General features: G+C 54.2%; 14 protein-coding genes and 1 non-coding gene across 15 annotated transcripts; 9 read left to right on the top strand and 6 right to left on the bottom strand.

Annotated features, from left to right (window-relative positions):
• Positions 1 to 666: 666 nt before the first annotated feature.
• Positions 667 to 1,016, bottom strand: BAUCODRAFT_30483 (uncharacterized protein). The gene has a single exon (XM_007674347.1). It carries the CDS (start codon positions 1,010 to 1,012, stop codon positions 764 to 766), a length of 249 nt encoding a protein of 82 aa, XP_007672537.1. The 5' UTR covers positions 1,013 to 1,016; the 3' UTR covers positions 667 to 763.
• Positions 1,017 to 1,022: 6 nt separating this feature from the next.
• On the top strand, positions 1,023 to 2,019 carry BAUCODRAFT_128698 (uncharacterized protein; the record flags this gene model as incomplete). The annotated part of the gene is made up of 2 exons (XM_007674346.1): positions 1,023 to 1,101; positions 1,154 to 2,019. The coding sequence occupies 2 exons, from the start codon at positions 1,023 to 1,025 to the stop codon at positions 2,017 to 2,019; spliced, it is 945 nt and encodes a 314-aa protein (XP_007672536.1).
• Positions 2,020 to 2,127: 108 nt separating this feature from the next.
• Positions 2,128 to 2,661, bottom strand: BAUCODRAFT_362189 (uncharacterized protein). Its single transcript, XM_007674345.1, has one exon. It carries the CDS (start codon positions 2,572 to 2,574, stop codon positions 2,236 to 2,238), a length of 339 nt encoding a protein of 112 aa, XP_007672535.1. The 5' UTR covers positions 2,575 to 2,661; the 3' UTR covers positions 2,128 to 2,235.
• A 789-nt stretch (positions 2,662 to 3,450) lies between these two features.
• On the top strand, positions 3,451 to 3,960 carry BAUCODRAFT_362974 (uncharacterized protein). The gene has a single exon (XM_007674344.1). The coding sequence runs from the start codon at positions 3,534 to 3,536 to the stop codon at positions 3,801 to 3,803; it is 270 nt and encodes an 89-aa protein (XP_007672534.1). The 5' UTR covers positions 3,451 to 3,533; the 3' UTR covers positions 3,804 to 3,960.
• A 156-nt stretch (positions 3,961 to 4,116) lies between these two features.
• BAUCODRAFT_119594 (uncharacterized protein) lies at positions 4,117 to 5,510 on the bottom strand (the record flags this gene model as incomplete). The annotated part of the gene is made up of 2 exons (XM_007674343.1): positions 4,117 to 5,080; positions 5,137 to 5,510. The coding sequence occupies 2 exons, from the start codon at positions 5,508 to 5,510 to the stop codon at positions 4,117 to 4,119; spliced, it is 1,338 nt and encodes a 445-aa protein (XP_007672533.1).
• A 475-nt stretch (positions 5,511 to 5,985) lies between these two features.
• On the top strand, positions 5,986 to 6,073 carry BAUCODRAFT_t9. Its single transcript has one exon. It is a non-coding gene; the product is annotated as a tRNA-Cys (tRNA).
• Positions 6,074 to 6,244: 171 nt separating this feature from the next.
• On the top strand, positions 6,245 to 7,165 carry BAUCODRAFT_30480 (uncharacterized protein). The gene is made up of 3 exons (XM_007674342.1): positions 6,245 to 6,830; positions 6,944 to 6,955; positions 7,016 to 7,165. The coding sequence occupies exons 1-3, from the start codon at positions 6,655 to 6,657 to the stop codon at positions 7,089 to 7,091; spliced, it is 264 nt and encodes an 87-aa protein (XP_007672532.1). The 5' UTR covers positions 6,245 to 6,654; the 3' UTR covers positions 7,092 to 7,165.
• Positions 7,166 to 8,004: 839 nt separating this feature from the next.
• Positions 8,005 to 8,819, top strand: BAUCODRAFT_30478 (uncharacterized protein). The gene is made up of 3 exons (XM_007674341.1): positions 8,005 to 8,181; positions 8,235 to 8,252; positions 8,772 to 8,819. The coding sequence occupies exons 1-3, from the start codon at positions 8,076 to 8,078 to the stop codon at positions 8,807 to 8,809; spliced, it is 162 nt and encodes a 53-aa protein (XP_007672531.1). The 5' UTR covers positions 8,005 to 8,075; the 3' UTR covers positions 8,810 to 8,819.
• A 61-nt stretch (positions 8,820 to 8,880) lies between these two features.
• BAUCODRAFT_62660 (uncharacterized protein) lies at positions 8,881 to 9,936 on the top strand (the record flags this gene model as incomplete). Its single annotated transcript, XM_007674340.1, has 3 exons — positions 8,881 to 9,469; positions 9,524 to 9,580; positions 9,635 to 9,936. 3 exons carry the CDS (start codon positions 8,881 to 8,883, stop codon positions 9,934 to 9,936), a joined length of 948 nt encoding a protein of 315 aa, XP_007672530.1.
• A 627-nt stretch (positions 9,937 to 10,563) lies between these two features.
• Positions 10,564 to 11,931, top strand: BAUCODRAFT_145354 (uncharacterized protein; the record flags this gene model as incomplete). Its single annotated transcript, XM_007674339.1, has 3 exons — positions 10,564 to 10,596; positions 10,663 to 10,891; positions 10,949 to 11,931. 3 exons carry the CDS (start codon positions 10,564 to 10,566, stop codon positions 11,929 to 11,931), a joined length of 1,245 nt encoding a protein of 414 aa, XP_007672529.1.
• Positions 11,932 to 12,178: 247 nt separating this feature from the next.
• On the bottom strand, positions 12,179 to 12,904 carry BAUCODRAFT_21701 (uncharacterized protein; the record flags this gene model as incomplete). Its single annotated transcript, XM_007674338.1, has 1 exon — positions 12,179 to 12,904. The coding sequence occupies one exon, from the start codon at positions 12,902 to 12,904 to the stop codon at positions 12,179 to 12,181; it is 726 nt and encodes a 241-aa protein (XP_007672528.1).
• A 435-nt stretch (positions 12,905 to 13,339) lies between these two features.
• On the top strand, positions 13,340 to 14,377 carry BAUCODRAFT_145352 (uncharacterized protein; the record flags this gene model as incomplete). Its single annotated transcript, XM_007674337.1, has 1 exon — positions 13,340 to 14,377. One exon carries the CDS (start codon positions 13,340 to 13,342, stop codon positions 14,375 to 14,377), a length of 1,038 nt encoding a protein of 345 aa, XP_007672527.1.
• A 76-nt stretch (positions 14,378 to 14,453) lies between these two features.
• BAUCODRAFT_361701 (uncharacterized protein) lies at positions 14,454 to 16,407 on the bottom strand. The gene is made up of 2 exons (XM_007674336.1): positions 15,153 to 16,407; positions 14,454 to 15,094 (listed from the first exon to the last, which is right to left on the bottom strand). The coding sequence occupies exons 1-2, from the start codon at positions 16,083 to 16,085 to the stop codon at positions 14,531 to 14,533; spliced, it is 1,497 nt and encodes a 498-aa protein (XP_007672526.1). The 5' UTR covers positions 16,086 to 16,407; the 3' UTR covers positions 14,454 to 14,530.
• Positions 16,408 to 16,840: 433 nt separating this feature from the next.
• On the bottom strand, positions 16,841 to 18,104 carry BAUCODRAFT_63319 (uncharacterized protein; the record flags this gene model as incomplete). Its single annotated transcript, XM_007674335.1, has 3 exons — positions 16,841 to 17,245; positions 17,462 to 17,916; positions 17,972 to 18,104. Coding segments are annotated over 3 exons (993 nt in total), but the record flags the coding sequence as incomplete, so codon positions are not given.
• A 333-nt stretch (positions 18,105 to 18,437) lies between these two features.
• On the top strand, positions 18,438 to 21,084 carry BAUCODRAFT_30467 (uncharacterized protein). Its single transcript, XM_007674334.1, has 2 exons — positions 18,438 to 20,982; positions 21,047 to 21,084. Exons 1-2 carry the CDS (start codon positions 18,491 to 18,493, stop codon positions 21,057 to 21,059), a joined length of 2,505 nt encoding a protein of 834 aa, XP_007672524.1. The 5' UTR covers positions 18,438 to 18,490; the 3' UTR covers positions 21,060 to 21,084.
• The last annotated feature ends 103 nt before the right edge of the window (positions 21,085 to 21,187 follow it).

Genomic DNA, 21,187 nt, shown 5'->3' with positions numbered 1-21,187 from the left:
TTAAGATACGCAGCTGCAAACCCTATCATCTTCCGCGCGTAAGGTCCTGCGATCAAGAATCCCCGGTCCCGGATGACTCGCAATAGCCGCCGTAGTCAAGGCGCCTGGAGCGGCCAATACGAGCTAAACGAGTCTCGGCTTTCGCAGGTTCCACCAGGTCGCAGGTCGAGTTGAAGGCATAGCGTGGACTAGCGCGTTGCGCCATCTCGGGTTTCCGTTAACAACGACGTCCACTTCCGCTGACGAGACTTAATGTCGCACTGGGGACGATGTATTCCAATCTATGTACCGAACACCAAGACGTTCAATGAGGTAGTAACGATGCCACATGGATCCTGCTGAATGAGAACACATCGTCAGCGTTGAGTGTCTGTTGCGCTTGTCGTCAAACTCAGAGAACCATGTCATGTGGTGTCCTTCGCTCAGCCTTCGTTACATTACGAGGCACCTCCTCTTTCTTCAGTCTGCAGAAGCATGGCAAAGCATCTGATCTTGGAGGTCCTGATCCCGTCCGAGCACTCGCACGGTAGCGTTATGCAACTCATCATGCACCGTTTCCATCTTTTCGACGCCAATCTCGCAGCCTGACGGGCCTTCGGTTAACAGGAAGAGGGCTTCGAGCGACTTGGCATACAGAAGCGAGGGCTCGTTCTACTCCACCTGTGAACATGCCAGATTAGCCCTTTAACCCGGGTACTTATATGTATATCCTTCCGGCGCAGCATCAGTGGGTATCTGACTTTCGCTGTGTTCCTTCCTTCTCCTAAGTGGCATGATCTGATCGGGTACGGTTCTCTGCGTTGCTGCTTGCTTTTTGGGGGTTTTGAGCTTCAAAGTCAATGGCGGGAAGTTCTCGTTCTAGCAGTATCGGGTCGTACTTGTTCTGCATCGAAGGCGTGAGTAACCGAACATCTGGATGTCGATACCTACTGAAACGCCTCGCGAAGCTTCCGAAGAAGTATACATGGCAAGATCTGAAGGACTTGATACGACGGGAGGCGTCCCATGGCATATGGACAGACATGGCAATTTATCCCAATGGACGAACCGGAGAGGGTTATGCCAGAGTTCAGAGGGCCGACGAGGCCCGCAGTCTCTACAGTAAGGCACTTTGACGCAAACACTCGGTCGTCTTTCTAACCCAAGTTTTCAGTTTATCTTGTCGGTAGTCCCATCGAGGGGCGGAGAGTTCGCGTACACCTCTGGGATATTAGCTGCCCCGACGCCCGCTTCGTTCGATGCAACTGCGAAGACGGAACTTCCCCGCATACTGCGCAGGGACTCGAGGTAACACGCATAGCAGGCTCCTCTGGCTGGCAGATCGTTCCACCCGATGCACCAATGCAGCAACCGCAGGCTCCTTACCCTTCGTATTCGCTCTATCAGTCTGCCGTGGCTCCGTCCCATCGAACAGCAACCAATGGTTCGCATACGTCTCCCTTCCCTCCGGGGTCACTGGCCCAAACGATGTCCGATGTGCAATTGAGCCAACCAAGTCCTCATCACGCTGCCAATCTATACGCGCAATGCTATCCCACAACGCCGACATATCATCATCAACCATCTCGGGCGGCGTGGAGAGCACACCAAGCAGCCAATAGCCAGCCGTATTCACCTACACCTTACGCAATATCATCCACAGGTACACCGATCAACGTTGTCAACGGGACCGTCCGCACTGAGGCCCGTGGAGTGTTCGTAAGTGGTCTCAAGTTTGGAGCGCAAGGCAAGGACGTCGAGGCGTTGTTCAGTCGAGCTGGGCGCGTGGTAAAATGCGAGATGCAGAAAGACGCCTCGACAAGGAGGCCGAAAGGCAGCGCTACCATACTATTCGCCTCCGCGGTGGAGGCACGGCAGGCTATCGAGCTCTTCCATCGCAAGACCTACATGAACATGACACTGCTTGTCAGGGAAGACAAAGAGCGGACAGCAATTAGCCCGCCAATCGCCTCGCAAGCGAGCCGAAGCAGTGAGCCAGTGATAGTCAATGGTTCTCAGGTGCATATGAAGCAGGCTTGAGTGGGGTTATGCCAAAACTTCAGGGTCATGAACGGCGCTGAAGGGTCGGTCCGCAGATGTGCCGTTGCAAGGCTACAGCATTGAGATGCGTAAACTCCGTGGTTGGAGGCGATGCGGCGGCGTATGCGTGAGTTACAATTTGGTCCCAGCTCCAGCACGTGGACTCTTTTCTTGTATTGCGTCACAGCGTCCACGCGCGAAGACCTGTTTCTCACACTACATACAGCTATCGAAATATGCCATCATGCTGGGAGTAATGAGGCAATATTGTTGCATAGACAATGTGTCTCGTGGCTGAAGACAACATGCTTGACAGGCTGAACGACATGTGGGTCCATCGCTTACAGAGAAAGCGGCAAAACGCCTGAGGTGGCACAGCATTGACAAGCTTGGGTTAGGATCGTGCTCGCTCGAAACCCACGCCAGCACTTGCGTACTTCTATGCAGCGTTATTGTATCGATGTCACACTCGTTCGGGGCATCGCATGTATAGCCAAGCCTTAGAACAGACGGGCTAATGCACGTTCCCAATGCAAAGAAGGGTGGTTGTCCCATGGTACTGCGTATGATCTGCTACCGAGCCGCAACGCTGTGATTGTGACGGTGGTCCAGTCAAGGATAGCATAGCAAGCGGTATCATCTCCGCCTTCATTGTTGAAGGTTTACCATCAGCCACCGAAGGCTCAACCGCGTCTCAGTAACTGCCTACAGCAGCTTTCCATGCCAACATTCACGACATTTGCACGGCGTCGATCTGCGAGGCAATGGCTCGGTGACGACATGCATACTGCAGAAGTGGGACCCAATCAACCTCGTGAATGGACTCGAAATAGTGACTCACATGGCGCACAGCATTACTGTCGAATGGGCAGGGCCATTGGGAGGAGAGATGCATTCAGAGACAATGCCGACCAATCACAATACGTACCAGTCCGAGGACCAGTCTGCTTGAGGGCACCCTGGTCGTCTGAGGATCGCTTAAAAGCTGAATCCTGTACTGGTATAGGCACGCATTAAGTTGTTCGTACTGTGGTATGATGGAGACGAGAGCTTGACTGTCGGTAATTGCACTGCGCGAGCAGGCGAAGAGCAATCTCCTTGTCTCCCCAAAGCATGGGAGTGCGATGAGCACGTAAAGGTTTATATCGTAGCATATTCTGCTAGATGCAGACTGAGATGCTCGCCGAAGCTCATGTCTCGGACTTCACTGAAGGCTCGGGGTCCTAATGGAGCATGCCGTGTTGCCATTAGGGAGGTCACCGAGCATATCCGACTAGCCTGTGGTCGATCCATTTTCCAAATCGTCGTGCCACAAGACTGGTGTTATGGCATCATGAGCCTGGATTGACGTTGCATGACCCACGAAGTGGCTTGTATGAAGACGGCCCGGGATAGAGTAAGAGCTCGCCTTCTGAGTGCCGCATCCTCCCCGCGCAATGCTACTGTACTTTACAATCAAGATGTGACTGCGAGTTCCACCGGCCCACCTCAACCGGCAGTGCATTGGCGGCAGCATGCGACCGCAGAAGGGCGCGGGATTGCTCCTTGTCAACGGGCGTAGTCGACCTGAAGATAGGTTGCTAATGCGCTGTGGCGACGAGTCAATAAATCTCTTGACATTGCCGCCATTGGCTAAAAGCTCCTTCGGCCGTCTGTTGCGCGGGGAAGACTGTACGATGATATGGAACGTTAATAGAGCAATACTGTGCTGTTCCCGCGCAGATGTCTCCCAGCGTACCCGGCTTCGCGGTAACCGTTACCGGCCCGGCGCAAGAACCGTTTGATGTGTTGCCGGTCATGCGAGGCGGTTGTACCTCGTTGCAAACGAGCCGATGTGACTGGCGTCGACTTCTACCGATGCAGCAGCGGCGCCGCAACCCTAACCGAAGCGCCAACACGATTGCTGGGAAGCTGGCATTAACGTCTCGCTCGTGTATGATTGGGGCTCCGACTAACATAAGGCGCACCGCATTGTGTTCACATGGCACGCAGAGCAAGCCAGCCCATTCTCGGTACGACAGCATGCGCGCACCTCTCCCATCCCACGCACGCAGGCAACCCCTCACCTCCTTTCGCAAGCCAGAGGTGCGCATCGGCCTAATCGCCACTTTCGCGAATGCCTTTCGTCCGGACCAGTTTGTCAATCTTCTCTGCTACCTCACTCGGCTCGACAAACACGTGCCACAGCGTTTTGTCAAGATTAGTGAACGCACTCTCAAAACGCTCAGATGCATTCTTCTTCTCCTCATCCATGCCCGCAATACCGGTCACCTTCCGAATAAAGATTGCTTTGATCCAACCAGGGTATCTCCTAGCTGCCTCACCGTAGGCCTCAGGATCGGATTGGGTTGAGTCGCCAATACAGACGATATCTCGTTGCGGGAACCAACCGTGAATCTTAGCAATGCGGTCGTCTTTGTACTCTTTCGTATTCTGCTGGAGTGACATTATGAGTCCGCCAAGGTTCTGCCACGAAGCGTCGCGAAGTATGAGAGTCCCAAGCGGGTAGTGAGCATCTCGGAACTGGCGAAGGAATGGGTACAGACTATATGGCGATGCGGATAGGTAGAAGAAAGTTGGGTTGTCGAGGTCTTGCCTTATATGAGCATACAGCTCCGGCATACCCGCTACCGGCGCTGGTGTCTCCACAGTGAAAGTGTTCTGTAAAATGCCGATGGGGCTCGGAGTCTGCGTGATCTTAATTGTGTCGTCGATATCACTGATTACAGCCCATCCTTGTTCTTCCCCAAGCACCGTCCGGCTGGGCAGGCCAAACGGAGGCGGCAGATTGAGGGTATTGGATGTTACTTGTGCAGACGATGGCTTGAAGTGAAGTTGATGTAGAGCAGAACTGATTCCAGAGTAAGAAGACGGGCCCAGGGTCTGTTCTTCCTGGTTGTCAATCGATATGCGGACTGTGTGGCGAGGCAATACAGTGTCGAGGAAAGGTTCCAGACGGGAAGCGATTCGCTTTTTGGTCGCCACATCGTCCTCATCAAGCTGCAGTTGCTTGATCAACGCAGCGGTGACGCCGGCAACACCTCGTCCAGAGTTCTTGATGCTGGAGTCGAGCACATCAGCAGGGGTTCGGAGATGTCTTAAAGATACTATACACACAAGTAGCATGCTACGAACTCAACCTCCCATGCTCCAGCATCCGTGTCCGCTACATCACTCCGCTGTTGCGGGTTGGTCGTTCTCTGCGGCTGTGCCACATTCGGGTCGGCAAGCTCATGTCTGATATCCCCTAATTGCGGAACCTTGAAGGCTGTGTTGTCCAAGATCCAAACATTGTGCACTGCTGGGTCTATTGGTTTAGGGCGCTCCCAGGGGAAGACTATGGGGAAGCGATCGAACAAGTCAGGCAGCCATCCACGGAGATCGTCTGGCACCTCAGGCGAGAATGGCGAGTCTTTCTCGATTCTGCCACCACTCAAGGCGTCGACCGCGGCTCGTCGACCTTGATCGACTACTTCGCGAAGGAAGTCCATGAAGGAGCGACCTGGCTGGCGTAGTGAACGGAGGGGCTAGATGATGCCTCTGGTGACCTCTCAGGTAGCTCCTACCAGTACAGTAGTAGATTCAACCGGTGCTAGTAGCAATATACACGTCAATATTGACAAAGTTCCTACGCTTCATGTATCGGACAAGGAGCGCAGGCAGAGTTTCCAGGTACGTTCATGGCGGTCTCTCTTCTGATCTATCTTTTTCGTTAGCAAATAGTATTGCTGTAAGTCGTTATTCGATGTGTACATGTGTGTACGACAATCACGTATGAGGCTCCCACATTGTAGGGTGCAAAGCAGCCCTGCGAAAGCAGGAGAACAGGGAGGATCGATACTCGGCTTTACTTCGGGTCTATGATGGATGACTACATATAAATATCTGAGTAATTATTGTTTCGTGCTTGCTCAATTCGCGAGCTTGAACCAGTGGGACTTTGTCACCTCATTGGTTGTGTGCACAGCTCTCTTAGCTCAGTGGTAGAGCGTGGGATTGCAGACTGTAACCTGTAATTATCCTAAGGTCTGTCGTTCGATCCGGCAAGGGAGCTCACCTCTTTTGCATTCCTCCATGGTCCGATTTTGTATGACTTTTACTGCCGCGCGAAAGGGCTGTTGTTTTCCATTCGTCAGCGTAATGGTTCCGCTTGAATGTCGGAGTCCAAGGCACGACCGCTGTCCTTGGCGAGGAATGTCAACCACATGCACTTTCCGAAAGATGTCCATTATCATATACAACGTGCCACTTGCTCGAACAGTCCCTTGCCCATCACTTCCACGGCTGTGTCGTCAAATGTCAAGGTACAAGTAGTGGAGATGTGATACACTACACCGCCCGACTGTACGCGCTGTAAAACATATGCGGAATCGGTCCCTACGAGGACGGACTCTCGACGATGAGACTCAAGTACGAGTTGGAACATCCGGTCGGTACAGGATGCTGCCACCCACGCCGCATGTGTGGCATGCGAAGCAGACTGCTCAGCTCGCTCAATCTTACCGGCCTCTCTTCCCCGTTCTCAGCGTCTTTGGCCTTCTTCCTCCCTCTGACATGCTCGGTTTCTTCTAATCCTTGCAATTCGCCGCTCTGCGATTGTGATCATCGAAATGGCAGCTAGCGAACTTGACTACGATGACCTTGCTGCCTTTGCGAACGACAGCCCGTCTGCAGCGCAGCGTCGAACGCTTGAAACCTGATGCCTTCACAGGTTGGGACGCGGCTCCGTCGCGGGTTGGCGGAGCCCGAGGCGTGAGTCTGATAGCCAGGCCGAGGGAAGGTGGCCAAGACATCGGTCACAGCGAACCTGCCTTACAGAGACCTTAGTGTTTGTCATGCAACCTTCAGCAGCATAAGGCACTACTGGTGTCAGATAATGTTACGAAATACGAAGTACTATGGGGGAAGTAGTACACACTTATACAGATTATATCACCTCAAACGATATTAGCCTCGATATACTAAGGTATAGCATTTGGTTTAAGATCAAACTTACGTATACTAACGAGACTTCGAGTTTTTACCGGTTGCGACCGCTTCTGGCACTTGCAATTGCCAATAGCGCACTCTAAGGCATTCGTTGTGCTCGAGGTCTCGAGTGTCAGACTCTTCTATAGTGCTGTGTCTAAGCAGCGATCCCTATGCAGATTTTTAGAGAGACTTTTCTAATGCTACTAAGTGTTGAACGAAGATAACGAACTAATGTCGCCGGACTGAATCCTGACTTATGGGGTCTTTTGGGAACATGTTGTCGGATTTGGTCGTTACTCCGAGAGGAACCCTGTACAAGAGAATGTAAGGAATGGGGTTGATAAGGATGTTACTACCCACAAGGGTATTCGTACGTATTGACCACGGTGAAATTGTCCACATTCGAGCGCACCGCCTAGTGCAGCGCTCCCACCTGGTGGCTGGTAAAGCAAGGGCAGCTCGAATGATAGGAAGACCAACAGGTAGGCAGTCTGCCTGCCGTGCGTCTACCGGGACACTAAGAGAACTGGAGCGTGTCGCACCCACTTGCCACACACACATGAGAGCAGCGTCAACTCTCCGCTTCCAGATTCGAGGAGCACCATTGCGATGGACGTCTACGCGTAAGCGTAAGAGTGGCAGAGCTCGGAGAGCGGCACCTGTCGAAGTCATCGGGCTTGCACAACCTCGCCTCGACGTACTACAACCAGGGACGACGGAAGGAGACGGAAGAGCTACAGATGGAGGCAATGAATATAGAGAGAACCGTACTATAGCCTGAGCATCCTATCGCGCTAACGAGTACTGGCAATCTGGCGGCAACGTTCTGGAACTGGGCCCCGATAGAAGAGGGGCGAAAGATTTGGGATTTCACCCGCACACGCACACATCTAGGCGTCCTGGTATTATTGCATAGCACCTAGCACCTCGACAGCTCAACCAGCAAAGGTCTGGGTCGACCTCGATCGAGCAACCGCGTAGCCCGATCGGGCTTTGCCGTGGCTATCGCTGGCCCACCCGGATAAGGACATAGAAGCTACCACCCGCCCTCAATGACGCTCGAGGTACGAGGGGTATGTTCTTCAATGCCCTCTCACCTCGAACACAGCTCCTCCGCTTTCCCTTTTCGAAAACTCGATTGTAATATCGCTCTTCGACCCAAACGTACCGTTTTCCTAGCCAAAAGCCAAAGTACTCTTAACACGCGTGGAGCACTGGTGAGCTTGCTGACCGTTGACATACAGGTGCGAAAATTGCAACTGGTATGGTCTCAGCACCCGCCATGATGCGGCTTCGGCTCTTTTCGAGATGGGGTCTATTCAGTGACGATCAAGGTATCAATGGTAAACGATGATGCATGAACCGGTGTTCGACGTTCGCGGAGTCGTGACTGCTTCCTCCACCCTCTGGTAGCAGATTGTTGCTTAGTCGCTCCACTGGCTTGAAACAGCAACGTTTCGAGTCAATGGCGGGCAGTTGGGTTACGGAGTACCAGTACCGAGACGCACCTTCTCCGCACCAGAAGCAGGCCTGACGGAATGCTCGTTCTTATGACAAGCTTCCGGTCACATGGTCAGCGGCAGCAAGGTGTCTCGGTACAGTCTCCGGATACAGCTGCTAGACGGAGGCACTTCTGCATCTACAGGAGAGGAATCAGCACGCTCCAGACGTCGTTCTGAGATTATACGGTCGGAACTTGATCCACAGGATAATACCTGCGAAAGAATCCATGCTTCACCATACCCCTCACCGAGCCATGGAGGCGAAACTAACATGCGTAGTCATTGAACAACGCACACCATGTCTCCACACGCCATGATGTACGAGTCAGCCACCAACGGCAGCTCGACTACGACGACGACAACTACTCCATCCGCGAAAATTGCTACTATGCCGCATACCACGAGCATCCCCGTCGGCGGAGCCACCAAGCCGGAGACGATCGAGGCCATGGCCGGCAATTGGAGCGACTTCCAGTTCGCTCCCATCCGCGAAAGCCAGGTCTCACGTGCCATGACCAGACGCTACTTCGCAGATCTGGACAAGTACACCGAGAGTGACATTGTCATCGTTGGCGCTGGCAGCTGCGGGCTTTCCAGTGCTTATGTCCTCGGTAAGGCTCGTCCTGACCTGAAGATTGCCATCATTGAGGCCGGCGTCGCCCCCGGTGGCGGTGCTTGGCTCGGTGGTCAGCTTTTCAGCGCTATGGTCATGCGCAAGCCGGCCGACGCTTTCTTGCGCGAAATCGGCGTGCCGTACGAAGATGAGGGCCCAGAATCAAGCTTCGTCGTTGTCAAGCACGCTGCGCTCTTCACCAGCACTGTCTTGTCGAAGGTCTTGCAGTTCCCGAATGTTAAGCTCTTCAACGCCACGGCTGTTGAGGACCTCATCACTCGCAAGGACGGCAAGGGCGGCATCCGCATTGCGGGAGTGGTCACAAACTGGACGCTGGTTAGCATGCATCACGATGATCAGTCTTGTAAGTGAACTGGGAGGTACAAATCATTTTGATACCTGGACTGACCATTAACAGGCATGGACCCGAATACCATCAATGCTCCAGTCATCATCTCCACTACTGGTCACGACGGTGAGTTACACCAACCTTCCGTCCTTACAAAGTCCGCTAATACATCCATCATAGGTCCCTTCGGCGCCTTCTCCGCCAAACGACTCGTCTCCATGAACGCCCTCTCCGCTCTCGGCGGCATGCGCGGTCTCGACATGAATACTGCCGAAGATGCCATCGTCAAAGGCACGCGTGAAATTGTTCCAGGCCTCATCATCGGCGGCATGGAGCTCTCTGAAGTCGACGGCGCCAACCGCATGGGACCGACCTTCGGCGCCATGGCGTTGAGCGGTGTCAAAGCTGCTGAAGAAGCTTTGAAGGTGTTCGAGGAGCGCAGGGCTGAGTGTGCTCCGGCTGGTGCGAAGTTGATGGCTTAGGGTGGACACGGTCCGTTTCGACAGCTGAGAGGCGCGCGAAGAGCAGAGAAACAGTAAATGGTCCGTTTAAACCAGGAAGCATAGTGATACTAGATAACGCTCATTTCAACACGACTAGTATGCAGCATGCAATGGATAGCTGCCTTCCGTGATCAAACTGCTAAAGTGTGTCGTGTTTGCGTATCATGATGCCAAGGACATTTGAGGTGCATCTGGGTGGGCATGTATCTCATACTTCAATGGCTTGAGCTGCTGTCCAAGGTCCTGCCTCTTCTACAGTGCATACGCCTGATAACCGTGACAGGCTGAACATCCTGCTGTGCGAGGATCCGGACGTTCGAGCGCGACCCATTTGGTCAACGGTCACTTTCCGCTTGCTCGTGTCTATGTTTCCGCAACGCTTCTTCGTATGGTTCAGAACCAGCATGTGCCTGTTGCGGGCTAACCCCACTGCGGGCAAGGCTGATCGAGGACCTTACCTGAGGTAGCCTTGTTCCTTCGACATGCGATCCTAAACCATTCTCTTGCTGAAGCATGTTCACTCAGTTATATCACTCAAAGGTATTCGTGTGATCACCCTCCTTTGCAGCTATCTTTGCGCCTCGACATCGCATGTGGAAACCCACCATGGCTGCCCCCCACCCACAGACGCAAGTTCAAGTAAGCACATGCAGCAATGTGCAGAACCCTCCGCGTTGTTTGACACGAAGCTGACCCTCCTACCAGCCCTGTCGTTACAAGACCGGCAAGACGTTAGGCGCGGGCTCATACAGCGTGGTGAAGGAATGCGTGCACATTGATACCGGTCGCTACTATGCGGCCAAGGTCATCAACAAGCGGCTGATGGCTGGGCGAGAGCATATGGTGCGGAATGAGATTGCGGTGTTGAAGCGGGTCTCAATGGGCCACCAAAACATTCTCACGCTTGTGGACTACTTCGAAACGATGAACAACCGTACGGCAGCTACTAAAAACGTGCGATGGGTCGGCTGAGGCTTACAGTGCCGCACAGTCTACCTTGTCACCGACCTCGCCCTCGGCGGCGAACTGTTTGACCGTATCTGCCGAAAAGGCTCCTACTACGAATCAGATGCTGCCGACCTGATCCGCGCTACTTTGTCCGCTGTCGCCTATCTTCACGACCATGGCATCGTCCATCGCGATCTCAAGCCCGAGAACTTACTCTTTCGTACGCCGGAAGATAACGCCGACCTGTTGATTGCGGATTTTGGGTTGAGCCGGATCATGGATGAAGAGCAGTTCCACGTACTGACGACCACATGTGGAACGCCAGGGTACATGGCGCCCGAGATCTTCAAGAAGTCTGGACACGGCAAGCCTGTGGATGTGTGGGCGATAGGTGTTATCACATATTTCTTGCTTTGCGGATACACGCCGTTCGACCGGGATAGCAATTTGGAAGAGATGCAAGCAATTCTTGTCGCAGATTACAGCTTCACGCCTATCGAGTACTGGAGAGGCGTAAGCTTGACGGCGCGGCAGTTCATCAAGCGTTGCTTGACGATCGAGCCGACGCAGAGGATCACGGCGCACGAGGCGTTGATGCATGAGTGGATCGCGGGTCCGCAGTCTGGCCGCGGTGAGGAGGATCTGTTGCCGACAGTGAAGAAGAACTTCAACGCACGGCGGACGCTGCACAAAGCCATTGACACGGTGCGCGCCATCAACCAGCTCCGCGCCGGTGGGTTAGGGATGATGGACGGCATTATGTCGAAGCAGCCGAAGAAGATGGCGCCGAAGGAGCAGCAACCGGCTTCGGAGGATGATGTGCATGCCAATGGCCAGATGTCGCAAGACGTGGAGATGACCGACGCTGACGGCACAAACGGTAGTGCCGATAAGGTCGACTCCTTTGTGTTGGACCCGAGAGGGCATGGTAAAGGCCAGAGTGACGCACAAATCAAGGAGCAGCAGAAACGGATAGAGGAGACGCAGAAGGGTCTGTGGCAAGCTCGAACGTCGCAGAGAGCGTAGCACATTTTCCTCTTTGCCACGGCTGTCTTTGTTCCTCGGAGCATGCAGAATGACATACATGTTGAGTATACTGGACAGCTGCGACGGAGTTTGGTATCCGCCTTGACGGTGTCTGTGGCGGTCGAGCTTTTCAGCGGCGTAATCTTCGTCTTCGGCGACATGTAGCGACTGGGTCCACACACTCTCGGTCTCGAACCGCATAACCTCGAATCGTCAGTGGCCACAAGTGTCATGAACATCATACTTTTCATCGCAAGTGCCACTCTTCGCATTCAAAGTTTGCGTAGCACCGAAATTCGTTCGATAAGCCCTTGCTATGTTCCGGCTCAAAGGTGGTCATCCTGACACCAAGCTTGTCATATAGCTTAGAGATCAATTCGGCCATCCGCTCACCCGTACAAGACATGAAGCGCAGCCCGCCCTTACCGCCATCCCAGCTACTCGCGAGGAAGCGGACGGTTAACGCTGTCTTCGTCTGGCATTCTTCGGACAAGAATGGCGGATCGCAGATGATGCGGTCGAACTTGCCTTTCAACTCCGGAGGCGGAGAAAGCGGACGTTGGAAGTCGTAATACACAAAGTCAGACCCGAAGACTTCGAAGCGTCTGTCGTACTCCAACAATTTGATCGTTGGCTTTTCGGCGGCATCTTTCGCGTTCAAGAGATTCCGTAGGGCAACGTATACACTGGGCGCAGATACAACTGCAATGCAACTATGACCGTCTGCCTCCGCAAGAAGCTGCTCAGCTAACAGGCGAGCCGTGGCGTCGGTATACCAGAACTGTGAAGTCTGCCAGTCCTCGCTGAACATGTCCATGGAGAGGTGACCACTTGCATGTTGAAAGTCGGTCTCCGCTTTCGCTTTCAGCTCCTCGAACTGCTTGGTCTTGGTGTCCTTCTCCGCGAGGAACGCATTTAGCGTGGCCAGAGTGTCTGATGATAGCGTAGGCACTTCATCATCGTCATCGTCCATGTTTCTTGATTACAGCCCAGCCCAGCACGGTAATCCCACTCATGACCTTGGATATGGAGCGGTCATGTCATGATAGTGACTGCTCCAATGAATGAGATATTGCGGGAGTGGCAGAAACAAAGCGAAACAGAGCGAGTGGCGCAGCGAAGGCCACAACGGCCGGCTTGTCCTGAAGCCGACCTGAAGCGCGCGCATGCTGACACAACTCAGATCCATCTACCTCTCTCCATTTCCACCACCTACGTATTCGTCGTCCTCATATTCCGCCCGCCGCGATACACACCTCCTCCACTGCTGTCATTGACTGGCAAACTTCAGCAAACAGTCTATTGGAGCGATGAGTGGTCAGCGTTACGAGCGGGTAAGCAGTCGACTGCCCTTTCGCCTCCTTATCGCAGAGCCTCGGCACCCATAACAACGTCGCAAACTGACAGTATGCGTGTACAGGTAGCAGCAGACGATGTCGACGAACATGCGATTGCGCCTAATATAAACAACGATGTCCCGAACTCGCCGCCACCTTCCTTCCGCTCGCGTGCCAGCTCCGGCCGGCCTTCATATGATGACGCACACCAAAGCGAAGAGCAGCGGAATCTCAACGAGGCTTTCGATGCGCCTTCAGATGACGAGGACGACGAGCACAATCCCCATGACCAGCGAAGATTAATATCTGGACCGCAATCACCTAACGCCGAGACTCCGACTACAGATGAGGCGCAGCAGAGACCAGCAGTGGGAGCGCGGCGGGTCACGGAGATACCAGTCTTCCAGCCCACAGCACCTAGCGGTAGGGTTGTGGGCGGTGGCAGTAACGACGGCGTGTGGGCAAATCTGAACGCAAAGCCTCGCGCCGGTGACGATTTGGAGGAGAAACCGCCGACCTACGAACAAGCAGCCGCAGACGCAACGCCACCCTACTGGGAAACGACCGTGCTGTCACCGTACGCCTCGACCGGCAATCCGGACGATGTCTTCGTAGACGGTCTGCTTGTGGGCAGCCTCTTCTCCTTCGTCTGGAACGCTCTGATCTCCATGTCCTTCCAGCTCATCGGGTTCTTACTTACCTACCTTCTTCACACCACGCATGCTGCCAAGCATGGCTCTCGGGCGGGCCTGGGCATCACGCTCGTACAGTACGGCTTTCAGATGCGCTATGCGGCTTCACGTGGCGCAGACCCCGGCATGCCGTCAGCGCCGGTGGACGGCGTGCCAGACGATCCAAATGCGCATGACTTTGCTTCCAACCAGGTCGCAACCGGAGGTCCCGGCTCGCCGGTCGATGCAGCTGCTGGGCTATCGACGAGCGACTGGTTGGCGTACGTCTTGATGATTGTTGGTTGGTTTATCTTGATTCGGGCAGTCTCCGACTTCATGCGTGCCAGGAGGCAGGAGCAGCTTGTACGATCGAGTCCGGACAGAGGGCTTGGAGTTGCTGTCGTAGCTGAGGGCGAATCTCCGGAAACAAGCGCATAATGTTTAGTGTAACGCGCAGGCATGCAATGACTTTACGCAGTGCAAGGCGTTTCGGGCTTTGGGTGGACCTACCTTCGCGACGACATGGGCTCATGACTCGCCTTCTATCTTACGAACTTTTGTGGCGAGCATTATTCGTCCTTCGCATGCCTGTCAGTCAGTGCTCGATGCTGCAACTTCGTCAAGCACCTGGATCACGAGCGACAAGTCTCGTTCGACGTCAACCCGCCAACTCGCCACAGCAAATCTTGCCGCTGGCTTCCCTTGCCACGTTGTTCCGCTGATGTAGATCCTTCGGGAGGAGTTGATGCGTTTCACGAGCTCTGTGCTGAGCTTGTCACCTTTCGCCCGAAACAGCACGATGATGTAGATGTTTTGCAGCCTGCGGCATATCTCGCTGTCCTCGCCCATCGGGAGCAGCTCGAAGTATTTGGGCCTGGCCACGATCGCCGCCGCGATTGCTCTCGCGAGGCGTATCTGCCGTTCCATCATATCCCTGTGTCCTTGTCTACCGTACGCGGCGAGTGTGGCGTATACGGGTAGGGCTCGGAAACGTCGCGAATTCTCAATTCCAATGTTCAGCGGTGATGGAATGGCACGATCCGTAGACGCCGTCGTTTCTGACGAGGCAGTATTGAGGTATGCCGCGTTGGGGTTCTGAAATACCTCGATTGCGAGGTCAAGGCGCTTCGAGAGCATAATGCCACAGTCATACGGCTAACGTTCGCTGGAAGTCAGGGCTCCGTTAGAAAGTACGATTGATCTGTAGACTTACCACATTGAGCAATTTGTGCGCATCGCCAGCTATGGAGTCAGCAAGTTCTAGTCCTGCCACGCCATCCTTCACTTCTCTAAACTCTTCGCTCTCTGGCAAAACCCTGGCTAGTAGACCGAACGCGGCGTCGACATGCAACCAAGCCCCATACTGATCGCACAGCTCACGAATTTTACGCATATCGTCTCCATGAGTGGCAAACAATCCCGTATTAACCTCTGCGCAGGAGATAACCACGATTGATGCTGTACAATCCTGCTTCAAATGCCAGGCAAGCGCCGAGAGGTCGAATTGATGTAGCTTGTCCTTTCGACTGATATCAACGACGCTACTCCTCCCGAGACCCACGATTGAAGCTGCTTTTCGAAGCGACGAATGCGGCACGGTGGTCAGGATCTGAATGGACTTAAGACTTGCAGCCTTCATTGCACTGAACAGTCCAGCATCGGCGACAGTTGAAAGATGCTCGATCTGGGCTCGCTGCTGCGCTTCGTGTATCACGAACTGTCGACCCAAAGCCAGCCCTACAACGTTACTGGCAGTGGCTCCGGTGGTGAATGTTCGGTGAGGCCAATCTGCCGGATGGAAGTCCAGTAGCTCGCAGAGCATGGACGTTGCGCGGTCTTCGACGACGGTGCAGATGGTCTCTTTGGGCAGATGCACCTGAACATTCTGATCCATCTCGGTCACGACATTATCAGCGAAGGCTGCCGTCGGTGTTACGCCACCAGTCACAAAGCCGTAAAAGGTAGACGACTGTGAGGGTTTATTGAGTCCTGGAACAACATCGTCGCGAAGATGCCTGTTGGCAGTCCCTGTACCCAAGCCAGCCGACGGAAGATTGGACAGGAGCTTCGATCGGGCAGTCTCGACGTCATCTGGGCGAGGAAGGACAAAAAGATTACCTGTCTCTTGCGGAAGCTCAGCCGCCATAGTAAAACGGCTGAGGGGAAATGTCTCCGCTCAGGATTGATATTGTGAAGTAAACTCGTGTAGTGTGTCTGAACGAACGCCTTTGGCCTACTCACCGCTGCCTGAACGTTACTACCTCCGGAAGAACATCGACTAATGGCCAGGAGATTTAAGCGGACGGCAATATGCAGGGTGCTGATCTACCAGCTTCCGTTGACCTAGTCTTGTCCCTAATGCTACGTGTTGGCGCTGTAACGGACGAACAGTGTAATTGGACGCTTCAGGTGCTGGAGACGGAACAGCCCCAGACCTGATCGAGATGCGCGTATCATTGGGCCGGTACCTTCCGCTCCTACTGAATGTGCTTACGAGCGCCCTCTATGTACATGTATGGCACTCCTGGCTGTGTTACCATTTTCGATCCAAGCAGAACTTTACTAGCGATTGCGTTACTGGCGTCGCATATTTGGCTGAGTTGACTCACTCGATGTGTCGAGCCTTGAAGATTCAAGGATTAGCCCTCCTAGGAAGGCTGTCTCTTCTTCCAGACCTGTACTATGTCTACCGCCTTCCAGCAGCTGTAACACAACGCCACACGACTCGTAGCTCTAAGGCAAGTCGTGGCCAGCCGGCACGCCAGGCCGAGATGTGACGGGGCGCGCGACAGCGAAGCCAACGAGGGCAGTGCTGTCTGTCCTGTTCGGTCAAGATGTAATTGCGTGTCGCGCGGTGGCGTCGATCGAGTGCGATATGCTTTGTGTGTGCGCTGCAGTACTTCATCCTTCGATCCGCATGGTTTCGCCGACTGCTAGGAACTTGACCTCTGGAACCCTCTGCTCAGCCGTTGCCGCTTTTGCAGCTTTGTCCACGAGCATGCTGACCACTTCCTCCGGAGAGTACCGTGTGCCCTTGATCCATCTGACGGAAACACCTCGATTTTCTTTCGCCTCGTCATGTGCACTGATCCAATACCGCGCTCGAGTTCTCACGGCGACGTCGGTTCCGCCGGGCGCACCTCTGGCAACCAAACCACCCATAAACCATGGATTCCGCTCCGAATTGACGCAGTGGAACAGTGCAGTGACCGGCAATGCACTTAACTGGTCGAGGTGACTTTGCAGGTATGGAGCTAGTGCGGAGAAGGACAGACCATGTGGTGTATAGATGGCGGAGATTGTCTTCTCCTTGTGGTTGCGCGTATTGGCCCCAAGCTGCGAGTCGATCCGCGACAGAGCCGGACTCGGTAGGCGCGGGATGTCTGTCATACTGTTCGAGCGATCTATACCGAACATCGGTGCAGACACTGAGGCTGGTACATTGTTCAGCGTCTTCGTAGAGCGAGCCTTTCGCACCGTGTGTGGCTTCTGTTTCGTCGGCACGATGCTGGTAAGATCAACACAATCTCCATCGTGTGAAGTCAGCAAAGACCCCGGTGGTCGGTAGGTGATACCAATAGCATTGTGCAAGCCGGTTATGTCCCGCCTTGTAGGCACATTCGCAATCGTTATTTCACCAGCAGAGCTTGTATGAGTGTACGGCGCCAGCGGAATCTTGAACAGCGCATCTGGCTTTTCCGGGCAGTATGGTCGTATGATGCGAACAACGCCTGGCTCGAAATGTCTCCAACTTTCGATCTTCTTTGCCGCAGCTGGCGTCGCAAGGATCTGTGTCCGAGTGTTTTTTGGCAGAGAACATAACGTCTTACGATGGCAGTGATCAGGCTTATCTTGACTTATGATGATTACATCTGGTAGCTCCCGCAAGTCTGCCAATGATTTGACGGCGACCTTCGAGGTGTGCCTAGACACTTGAAATGTTGGATGCAAGATCGACGACTGGCCGGAGAGCCATGCTGGTGAAAGTGAGCAAGCATATTAGAGTCATCAGCTTGTGCAGAGTACACTAACGATCTAGCAATATTGTATATGCGCCCGGGAACTTGCGAACAATGTTGCCTTTCTTAGGTGCAAAAGCCGGCGCAAAGGCCAGCAAGAATGTCGTGTCATCGTTCAATTTCTCGACAGTCAGTGACATGGTGAGCAGGCAATTGCGCGCCCTGGCACAAGAGCACCGGCAACGTTGGACAGAGCGGGAGGGTCGGTGGAAGAAGCATGACAGAGTACAGGACGTGAAGAAAGGCGCAAACCTTTACAGTTCCGTATTATTGTGCTACATAAATGTGACAAATTGATGCACGACGGAACACGACAGGCTGCAGGCGACACCTGGGGTTTCTGTACGATGACGGAAAGGGATGTCTCTGCAGGTCCCAGTTAAGGCGCGAGTTCCGTTGCTGTGCCAACGAAAGGTGCATCAAAATGGCCACATCCACGTGCACAAGCGCATGCAGAGTGTCAAAACTGTAAGCGACCACATATCTTCGCTCCGTAGGAATGGTATGCAATGTGAGTTGAGATAGGTGCAGTATGTTGGAGCCGTCGTTCCCAACGCCATGTCCTGCACCCGGCCCACGGATAACTCAACGTCGTTCCTTTGTGGCGACCACGGACGACGACACATGCACGACCGAGATAGAGTACACCAGAGCGGTACAGAATGACCATATTAGTGCACCACCAAAGCGGCCACGAATAGCTGGCAAAAGGGCAGGACAGCTGGCCAACATTAGGATCTTCGAAGATGTTATTGAGTGCCAGGAGCTTCAGCTAAATGGGCAAGCGCAGTCTGCTCGGAATGTTCTCCTGGCGAGGCCTGCACAGAGGCTGCCCGCACATGCCGTTCACGGTGTCGGCAAACACGAAGCAGAAGATGAGGATAAGGAAGCGAAGGAACGTCCTTGCCACGTGACGGGCCATAGCCGACCGCGGCCGTCACCTCTCTTCGGTACACAGCGTGGCAACAACTGTCCACGAGGACGAGAAGGCCGTGGTCAAGAAAGTCCACCAAGGGACGCTCGACGTCGAACCATCTTCGTGCCGTCCGACGACACCACTATTCATACCATCCATCCCGGCGCGGATACTACGGCTAGGCTGAACGATACCTTTCATGTCCCTTCCTATGCTACCTGTATGCCACGACCTGACGAGAGGCAGCCAGTTGCAGAGGCAAATGTGTTGAAGACTTCTCGGCAGTCTCTCGCAGTCGCCCCGAAGAAGAGGCCGTTGCAACAAATATCGATCACGCAGAATAGACCTGCAATTCATATTGCAGGTAAGAATGGTGGTAAAGAGAACGCACCTCCGGACGCCCGCCTAGCGGTGGTATTAACGGAAAAGAAGGTTATGAAGGTGCCAACCGTGGAAATAGAATCTCTGAAGACAGCCAACGCCCGCACCAAGCTACACGAAGCAACAGCGGCATCCCAAGCGCGGCAGGCGTTTACAGTCCGCAAGTCTGTGTCTGTACTCCACAAGAACAGCGCCCACCAACAGCCGAACACATGTAGAGCACCTGCATCTGGACCCGGAAGCCTGACGATACGACCAGAGTCGCCGGTGGTGGTCGCTCAGAAGCCGAACAGGCCGGTACGCGTATTCTCTCAGAGACTGACCGGTAAACGCGCGAGCAGCAAGGCTGGACCGAAACCGCGAAATAGGGTCATGGAGGAGAACTTTCCACCTCGCCACTTGCTTCAGTATCCTGTGCTTTCAGAGAACGTTTCGGAGCACCAGCTCTACGACGATGGCTGGCTCAGTCACGAGGAGATCGCCATGACGGAATTGCTCAACGAGATCTTTACGCGTGGAGATGCAAATGCAACAGCAGGGTCAGGCATAGCGGCTTCGTTGCGAGAGCGCATGCTCGATATCTATCAGCAACCGACCGTGACAGCGCTGCACAGCCGGCTTCGAGCTTCGCTGCTTTGCGGTGCGCTCAGCAGGCCCAAGGATATGCCGTCGACGCCGGATCTCGTTCAGGACATCGGCTTGCGGAAGCGCTTTCTCCACTTCTGGCTGCATAGCTATAACGAGGACGCTCTTCAAGCCGCGGCGGAGGTCGTGGTTGGCAGGCAATCAACGTTGCAGGCTTGCGAAGTGGAGGGAAGCCTCGAGGCCATCGAAGGCGTGATTGACAAGTCGAAGAAGAGACGTGCGCTTGTACGCTTCCTCGAGACGTTCTTCGTCACGATTCAGGATATTGCCCCTGACACGAACCACAACAGCCCGGGAAACCTGGGCGATAGATGCTGGAGAAGGACGATACAGCGGAGCTTGCTCATGATATGGCTACTGGATCGTGCGAAGGCGGCTGGCATCGTCTGTGGCCGCTTGTTTAAGCGTAACTCCCCTTACAAGTCTTCTGCGGCAGTCGTACACGCCCTTTCTGGTTTACTGATCCCATCAATTGGAGACATTACGCGCCCTTTACGACACCTTGAGTACTTTGTGGACCATGAGCAGGATCCGCTGGATGATGTTGACTATCGCATCAGGAACCTCGCGGTGGACTTGCGGGATGGCATCCTCCTCACGCGGCTTGTTGAGCTGCTCTTGTTTAAGCAGGATCAGACTTCGCAGGGTGTACAGATGGATCAACCAGAGGATAAAGTGACCATTACGCTGGCGGATGCGTCAGTCCTTGGCACTACGTTCTCTGCTCATGATGACTCATGTCCGACGAGATCGCTTTCCCAACATCTTAAGATGCCATGTCCGGGCCGTGCGCAGAAGGCGTACAACGTCGACGTAGCGCTCAGTGCTCTGGCAACTCGGAACGGGCGCGGGGCCGCAGCAGGTGTAGATGTTTCGGCGGACGACATTGTCGATGGTCACCGAGAGAGAACGCTGAACTTTCTGTGGGCTATCGTATCAGAGTATGGGCTGAGACAGCTCGTTGACTGGGAGCAGCTAGCCGCTCACACCAGACGTCTTCACCAAGATGACACCGGTCCTGCGCATGGGTACGGATCCGTGGACGAACGGAAGAAGCTTCTCGAGCTCTGGGCGGCCAGATGCTGCAAGGGTACAGCATGCCAAATCAGTAACCTGACCACTTCTTTCGCAAACGCTAAGGCGTACCAAGCAGTCTTGAGTGCATTCAGCAGCATCATACCCTCTACCGACGGCGACCTATCAGCTTGCTGTCCCCCTAAGGCCCATTCGAGGCTTGAGATGCAGCTGAGGGGTATTGGCTGCAGTACGGCGTTCATCAAGCAATTG

The sequence above is a fragment of the Baudoinia panamericana genome (assembly GCF_000338955.1).
Source record: "Baudoinia panamericana UAMH 10762 unplaced genomic scaffold BAUCOscaffold_2, whole genome shotgun sequence".
Taxonomy (NCBI): Eukaryota; Fungi; Ascomycota; class Dothideomycetes; order Mycosphaerellales; family Teratosphaeriaceae; genus Baudoinia; species Baudoinia panamericana.
Note: the sequence above shows the minus strand (reverse complement) of the source record. Positions and strands in the feature narration are given on the sequence as shown.